At 37.1% G+C, this 8,251-nt stretch overlaps 1 protein-coding gene across 3 annotated transcripts; it reads right to left on the bottom strand.

Annotated features, from left to right (window-relative positions):
* Nucleotides 1-406: 406 nt before the first annotated feature.
* On the bottom strand, nt 407-8,251 carry znf131 (zinc finger protein 131). Of its 3 annotated transcripts, none has more exons than XM_079252008.1 (9): nt 8,165-8,251; nt 6,675-6,816; nt 4,766-4,867; nt 4,066-4,210; nt 3,833-3,941; nt 3,529-3,720; nt 3,038-3,413; nt 2,756-2,886; nt 407-1,631 (listed from the first exon to the last, which is right to left on the bottom strand). In XM_079252008.1, the coding sequence occupies exons 2-9, from the start codon at nt 6,796-6,798 to the stop codon at nt 1,107-1,109; spliced, it is 1,704 nt and encodes a 567-aa protein (XP_079108134.1). In that variant the 5' UTR covers nt 6,799-6,816; nt 8,165-8,251; the 3' UTR covers nt 407-1,106. The 3 variants fall into 3 exon arrangements, with proteins under 3 accessions (XP_079108134.1, XP_079108132.1, XP_079108133.1); XM_079252006.1 differs by having other exon boundaries at nt 3,038-3,416; XM_079252007.1 differs by lacking the exon at nt 8,165-8,251 and adding an exon at nt 7,932-8,046 and having other exon boundaries at nt 3,038-3,416.

Raw genomic sequence — 8,251 nt, forward strand, 5'->3', positions numbered from 1 at the left:
TTATTAAATACACTACATCGCTTGGTAGTAGGCCTATTACACATACTGCACATGTAATGTGTGCATTGTTTCTGACCAAAGGTAAAAAAAAAACAACAAAAAACGTAATGTGAAATAAAATTTCAACTCCAGAGGGTTTCTTTTCCTGACTCATTTTTTTTGACAAATTGCACATTATGTTCAGTCTGAATATATGTAGTAGTTTTTATGCACATTATTCACATGACTGAAACTGAAGAAAGCCTTTGATTTATGATGCATTTTGGGCCCAGATCGTTTTCTTTCCCAAGCAGCAAATGTCAAGACTTTGTTAAAGAAACTGAACAACTGTTTAGTTTTGAAATTGTTTTTATTAAAAAATAATGTCCAAAAATCTTTAAACTCTAATTCAGTAGTCCGTGTCCAGGCAGGTCAGGCAAAGTGGGGAAAACTTTCTATACAGGCAATTAGAGCTTCAGTCTGTAGTTGGTTCACACTTGGTGTTCTCTATGAGATCTGGGCAGTAAGACATTAAAGAAACATATTCTAAAGTCACAATGCACATTGCCTTATTTTTACTAATATTTAACCTCCTTTGTTAACTTTAAAAAAAACAGAATTTCACTACCCAGATGCAAGACTAGCCCATCCTCAAAAACAATTTTAATTTTACAGCGGAAATTCTTTCAAAATGAACAAAAAACATCAATAGACAATTAGAAAATAAATTTCAATTAAACTTGAGCATATAGAGACAAATTGATGGCATAATACAAACCTCACAAGCTTCTGCAACATTCAATCACTAAATTGTCATGGCAAGAATTTTGAACTGATGGGAAAAAATATCAAAATAAAGAGGGAAAAAATGCGTGACAATGGATTAATATATCACTGACAACAGCAAGAGTATGAGATATGACAGAAAACAGCTTTTAAATAAATACATAACAAGAGTTGTAATAAATGTTTCAAAGAATGATGGAAACAGGAACATAGACATTCAAAATGGAAGCTGGACAAACTTAAGTGATATGCTGCATATCCACATGCAGGGCTTTAAAAAGTAAAGTGTCTGTTGCACGATAATGCTGCTGTTCGGAATTGGAAGCCATTAAAGACTATTCTCACACTACCACTGCTCGTTCTGCTTCCTCCACATTCACCATCTCTCCTTCCAACTCTACTTCCACTTCAGAGTTCACCACCTGCTGCACATCGACTTCAGCTGTGGTCACGTGCACCACCTGGATCTGCAGTCCTGCCTGTTTTAATCTCTCCACGTCCTCTTCGCACATCCCCCCGACCCCTCCATCCTCCACCACAACTGTTGCAGTCTCTTCCATTTCCATAATTTCTAAAGGCTCCACTGTGACATGTTCCACCTGAATGCCATCTTCCAACAGGACAGTTTCAGCTCCTTCTATACTCTGTGTCGCTATGGTAAGGGCAGCAGCTGCAGCAGAGTCGGTGACAAGCAGTTCTTCTGTTGTCTTATCCTCAATTGCATGTGCATCTTTGAGGTGGGTCTGTAAGTCTTTGGCATGAGTGAACCACATATCACAGATGGTACAGTGATTTGGCTTTTCTCCAGTGTGACTCACGAGATGATCTTTAAACTGGTCCCAGCTGTTGAAAATGCTGCTGCATACCTGAAAGAGAAGCAAGGAAAGAAACAATTGAAAATTAAAGTCAGAAAGACAATCTGTACTCTTCCCTTTCACAAGGAGTAAACAGTTGATTGCAAGACAGTGTGCAGGTTTTTTTGGTTGACTGATTGATTTATGCGGACAAAAGAAAATATTCAATTGTATACAGTTTTTATTTATTTCCCCAATTTGCTGGAAATGGGGTTACAACTACAAGTAAATGTAAATATTGTAAAAATGTAAGATTTTTTCCTTCATTTGCTTCTTTTTATTAAAGTGTTTAAGGTTTATGTTTTGAATTGATTGTTTTGTTTAGTAACAAAATAAATTTCTAAACAAATAAATAAAGTTTGAACCTCCATCTGGTCCCACATGCGATACTCAATAACTAACTTCTTTCCTGTGATATGCAGAGGGCTTTTTAAAAATTGAATGTGTTTTACAGCAGCATAGAAAAAATAATCACATATGTTGTTGGTATACAGCTGTCACTCTTTGTGTGTTTACATCCTGTGTCTGCACATGAGCAAACAGGAAAAGGATTTAGTTATGAAATGGTTATAACTGCTACCTGTAAGGCTTAAACATTATCTACTATGTACCAGCTCTGTAGCACATTTTAAATTCCTGCAGACCAGTGTCATTTTTAACTTATTAACCCTACAAAGCAGTGTTTTCAAACTACCAGTCTAGATATATAAACACTACTGCAGCCAGTGTTTATGAAAGCTCTTTGTAATAAAGACTGATGTTTCGACATATCACCAACGCTACAAATGGGATTTATGCAAACAATATCCAGCAGCATATAAACATTGGCATGGTAATATTAAAACATCTGTCAATGTTTATCAATGAAGAAAAAAACTTTTTAAAAAATGTTTATGCGTCAACATAAGTACCTGAAAAGTCAGGAAAAAGCAACAAGCTTATGCAAGCATTAAAGCAACAGCTTCTACAGCTGTTTTGACTTTACAGTGATGTTGAATATTATCTATGAATGTAATGGACCAATATTCTAAGCCTTTTTCACAAGAAAAAGAATGAAACCAGTGAAAGTCTGTTTACTTGCTAGTGACACCAAAGTGATAGTAAAGCACTCAATCCTGGTTCAGAACAAAATGTACCTGGCACTCATAGAGTTTCTTGCGTCCCTTCTTGGCTCCAGCTCCATTCTGACAGGCTGCCATATGGCACTTCAGTGTGCTGTTCCTTGCAAATCGCTCATGACAATCTGGACATTCATAAGGTTTTTCCCCTAAAAAGCACAAAAAGCAAAATAGAAAAACACATCTTAGTTGTAGCCATAGAAATGGATACATTACCAGATTAACATGACTAATTGTGGATAGTAAATTTTGCATGTATACCCCAAACTTAGCCTGTAACACTTTTTTGCTAATTCTTACCAGTGTGTTTCCGCAAGTGCTCCTTAAAATGGCCAAAGTGGTCAAAGTGCTTCTTGCAGTATTCACAAACATGCACTTTCTTCTGGGGTTTTTGGCTTCGAGACAGTTCTTCTGCATCAAAATGAAATGTGCTGATGTGCTGCTTCAGTGCTCCTTCCCGTGTGTACGCTTTGCCACAGTGGCCACAAACATGGGGTTTCTCCAGTGAGCCTTGGTGAGTTTTTAAGTGCTGTTTCAGATGATAGTACAGCTTGAAGCTGCGGTCACACTTGTTACAACGGAACATGTTGTCAACTTGGGATATTTGGACCTCGACAACTTCGACGTTCTCCAGGACTTTGGATGCCGCTACCGTTTCCTCCTGATACACAACTTCCTGCTTAACATAAAAGCAAGTAAAATTTGAAGATGATCCTGTAACATTTACAAATCTCATATCTACAAAATAACCAACTAGTAAACCGTATTAAAAAAAAGTAAAGCCAACATACCTCTTCTATCCCATCTCTCCTGATCACCTGTGCTGTTTGCTCCCCTTGCTCGTATTTGCTAGTTATGTCAGCAAGAAGAGCCAAAGCAGAGTCATCTGATGCTTCCTGAGCACTTTTTGCTTCATCTACTACCTCTTCCAGCCCAGACTCCTCCACCTCAACGGGGGCCTCTCCCATTACCTCAAGCTCTACCTACAATGCAATAAAAAGGATCCATTCTTGATCGAAAAAAATTGAGATAAAACATGAAGACAGCAATGAGCAAGAAATCTTAACTTAGTGTGGACATGATGAACATACTAACCTGTTCCCCTTCCACTGTTGGCAAGGTTTCTGTAATTACATTAGATGTCTCTGCAATCTTCCTCTTTTTGCCTTTGCTCCTTGTTGTCAGTGAGGAATTCTCATTTATCCTGCAAGACGTTAGTGTTAGGAGGTAAAAAGACATCAAATTATGACAGTGGCGGTTTAGCCTCTTAATAGCAAATTAATTGCCTTGATAGCAAAAAATGACTGGTTAATGTGCTCAAGTCTCACTTTTTGTTGAGAGCCTTAATTGCTTCTTGCATCTGTAGATATTCAGCCGCCTTCCACACATCAAAAACCTCATCCTCCCCAGATATAGCGAGTGTTGCTGTGTAAGTGAACTCCATCAGCTGGCAAAAAGCTTTGTTGCTCACTCCTGTTAAAATATCAACACCAGTGGTCAGTGCATGCAGTCCTATGAAATACATCCAACTTACTGCTTAATATACTGATGTGCAATACTTTAATGATAAAGTGTGCAAATACATTTTTATTACATTTTTATTTATCTTAAGTTTTCAAAATTTGTGTTCTTTGTGATATTATTCATGCTAACTTTTTCATTGTTTCTTTGAGGTAAGGAATTCCCACATAATAATAGTATGCTTTTAGGCAATGAGACTAAAAGTGTGGAGTCAGACTGAGATCAGCTAAGCTGAAGGAGTGACAAATGCAAGCTCACTGCATTGGCAGGTACCACTGGCAATGTCAGCCAAGTTAAAAATGGCAGGACAGAGTAGGTGCAGAAGAACACAAGTCATGTCGTTCATCAGGAGGCTGTTAGCTAGACTGTCCACCAGATAGCATACTTTTTAACTCAAAACAATATTTTCACATTCTCACTAATTTTACTTCCAAGTGAAAGTTTACTTTTTTGTAAAGGTGTGATTGATTCTTCCTTTTCTTGAGGTTTGATTGAAAAATAGAATACCTTCTATCTCTACCAGAGGTTCCTGGGTAAAATCCTGGAAAAACTTGTGGAAAAACTGACTGCATGCTGCCAGCACTGCTTTATGAGCTCTGAATTGATGTCCTGAAATAAAACAAAAAACATGCGAATCAGTCATGAAGTTTATAAAAGTTACAGATTCACAAAAAGCAATTGCTCTTTTACATGGCTTAGATGTAAAGGTGATTGATCTTTATCCACCACCGGTAATAACAAGTGGTGTTAATTCTGACACAGAAGCTGTGATGCCTGTGTCGAGCAAAGGGTCATGTCCAAATGAAGTCCACATTGATGCCCCGTTTCTCTGAAATTATGTAAACACCTTGTTGAATGAATTGAGTCACAGAAAATACAGGAAGAATTCCACGTCATCTGAGATCACGTTGCGGATCATTTAAAGCAGAAGACTGACTGACAGCACAGACTTAAAAGGGGAGCCCACTAAACAGCAATAAGAATCAGCTGTTTGGAAGTACTCTGACACATTTCCCAAAAAGTAATACATAGACTACAAAAAACTTCACTGAAATAGATGATTTATATGATTAACTTATAGGCCAGGATTAATACTTCATAGATACCACTGCCAGCACATACTTATTTAATGTGACTTTATAATACTTAATACAATGATACTGATATAACACAAGGACCATCATGTTGACAGATCCACTGGTACATGTCCACATTTAACATGCCACAGGACTGCTGTACATCAATTTACCAGCAGGTGGCAGTACTTCCAAATGAGCTGTTAAATGAGGTTTCACATAATGACATTTTTGGCAAACCAATTGGCCATTAAAGACTAGACACATTCTAGAGGCTTTCTTACATTATCACTAGGATAAAGGCTGAGGAGTTAATGTGAAAACTTTTTACTACTTTCAAGCCATTGTTGGATCCTTTGGGAAAAAAAAAATCAAATGCATTTGAACCCCAGGATGTTACAGCTATTTGAAAATGTAAAGAAAACATTTGTGGTTCTCCTGTTTAGATAACATTAAAAATATCACTACATTTTTTAAACTGTAAGTTGATTTAGTTAGATGCAGATGGGGTTACTCAGCAAGAGGATGTTTTATTTATTTGTTGAATTTTTTTTTTTTTTTAAATATATCAGAGCAACCACTCACTTGCTTTTCAAAGAAATGTATCATGAAAAACTAGATTATTCTGTTAGAGTGAAAGAGGCTTCTGTACTAATTTGATCACCGTAATAAACTGAAATATAAAAAAAAAGAAAAAAAAAAAAAAAAAGAAAAACTAACAAGAAATTCAAAATGTATTCCTGGTGTTTGTTTTTCTAAACAACCTCTAGATGTGGGAGCAGACAGGGTCAAAGATGTTACTGAGGCAGATGACATATCCATCAGTTCTGTGCCTACACAGTAGTAGAGAAGCCTGGGTTCAAGTATCTTCTTATGAAAATTGGGTAGTACTCAACTCCTGAGTTGAAACTTGAAAAGCCTACAATAGTTATAAGAATGAATTAATTGATATTCTTTTTTCCATAGAAAAGTTACTAAATGGCAAGATGACTGGTACATAGATTAGCACCTCTGAGCCATTTTTTGGAATGATTTCTGTCAGTTAACGACCACAATGCCAACATAATAATAATAATAACATAGCATTTGTAACACATTTGTCCTGTTCTAAATTTGTATCAAATTATCCCCTGAAACCTAGAAATGTAGTAAACTGTGACATCCATGTACATCCACCAACCTTAACTGGTGGTCAAGGTAATAAGAAAGGAACAAGAACAAGCAAACATCAATGCATACACACTAACTTGCCACATATAACACATGCTGTTCACACAAAAATTAACTGGACTAAGCAGTATAGGGAGGGAGAAGGAAGGAATTCATAAAGCTGTTCTTACCATCCACAATCAATGTAATGTCTGTGAACTGGTCAAGCTGCCGCTGTTCATTAAGTTTGTCCATCATGACTTTGTAGTGAGCTGGGTACTCACAACCTCCATTCACCTCAACCTCCGTCGCCATGATTCACCCACTCTCTTTCTGTGGGAACAAAAAATGATGGACAGGGAAATCTTAAAATTTTGGAAAGCTCTGTCAAGGACTACCCAAACTGGTGAGCACATCAGCATAGCCAATGTAAAAGTAGCTTATAGATACCACTTTTCTGCCCATTAAACACAAACAAACACAGCAAATAATTCAGAGAAACAGTGCTGCAAGTCAATATACACACAAAAAAAAGAATAAGCTGACCGAATGAGGAAAACAATCGATCTCGAGGAGGAAAAGTCTGTTAATACGTATACTACCAGTCAAATGTTTGGATACACTTTCCAGTTAAATCCAATGTGAAAATGTGCCCAAACTTTTGAATGGTACTGTATATTTAAAAAGCTGGTTCTGTGCTTGGAATAACTCTGGAGCCGCTGGAGCTGATTGTCCAAAGAAGAATGCTGCACAAGTGGATGAAGATGATGGAGGATTCTTCATACCCTTCACACAGTGATGAAACAAAGAACTGTGATCAGTGAGAGGCTTCTTCAGGTCTGATGTAATACTGAAAGATACAGATTATCATTCCTGCCAGCAGCCATCAGCCTCCTCAAGTTAATTATATTCAATTAAATATATACTACAATATTGAATTTCCCTTTGGGTAAAAGTATTCATTTAATTTCATAAATGGTGTTTAGTGTAAGTTTAAGATCCGTGATTTTGACGCCAAATCACATTAAACGGACATTTTTACAATATAGCCAAGACATACTCGTCAAAATGATCAAGCCAAAACAGCACATACATACATACTCCATAAAACAAACAAAAAACATAAACAAACAAACAAAAAACAAACAAACTGACCATTCAAAAATAAGCACAAGCAATTAATGGGCAGTACCTAAAATTAAACAGAAACTTAACATTGCTCTTTAAAAGTATGGTTCGTAATTACACTGTATTTAAGGGACACGTCTCTTCCTCATAGCACTGCAGAAATAGCAGCTGCAAGCCTTGTAGTTTGACACATGGGACAGTTTTTGCTAGCTCAGCACCATGTTAGCTAAATTAGCAAACAGAGAACCTCCCACCAACCGAGCGGTATAGTATGTAATTTCATATACTCAGAGAGTACATTCACCTACCATCCAACTTACCCAGAATAATTTTAGCGGTACAAATGTTTGGATACTGAAATATCAAGGAAACAAACATAATACAAGCCCTTGGTGCGATGGGTAACGGGCCTCTTAGCTCGGTCGCCATTTCGCGTTTGACAATCACCATTACGTCATCAAACCGCGCATTAAAATACACTTTTCCCAGACAGATATTCTATTTATAATCATTGTAGGTTGAAATTGACGGTAAAAACCATCGGTATGCATACCTCTAGTTTGGTTATGGAGCTTTACAAAGTTGTTTTACGATAATACTTCCCACGACGCATGAAACGCTGTTCTACTCTCGTTGCTTC

This window comes from Telmatherina bonti (genome assembly GCF_933228915.1).
Source record: "Telmatherina bonti genome assembly, chromosome: 13".
NCBI classification, from domain to species: Eukaryota; Metazoa; Chordata; class Actinopteri; order Atheriniformes; family Telmatherinidae; genus Telmatherina; species Telmatherina bonti.

Coding starts and splice junctions, on each gene's coding strand:
- znf131 (XM_079252006.1), bottom strand. CDS start 6,798: ATGGCGACGGAGGTTGAGGTGAATGGAGGTTGTGAGTACCCAGCTCAC. Junction 3,721..3,832: donor CAACAGTGGAAGGGGAACAG/GTTAGTATGTTC, acceptor ATTGCATTGTAG/GTAGAGCTTGAGGTAATGGG. Junction 2,887..3,037: donor GCACTTGCGGAAACACACTG/GTAAGAATTAGC, acceptor TGTGCTTTTTAG/GGGAAAAACCTTATGAATGT.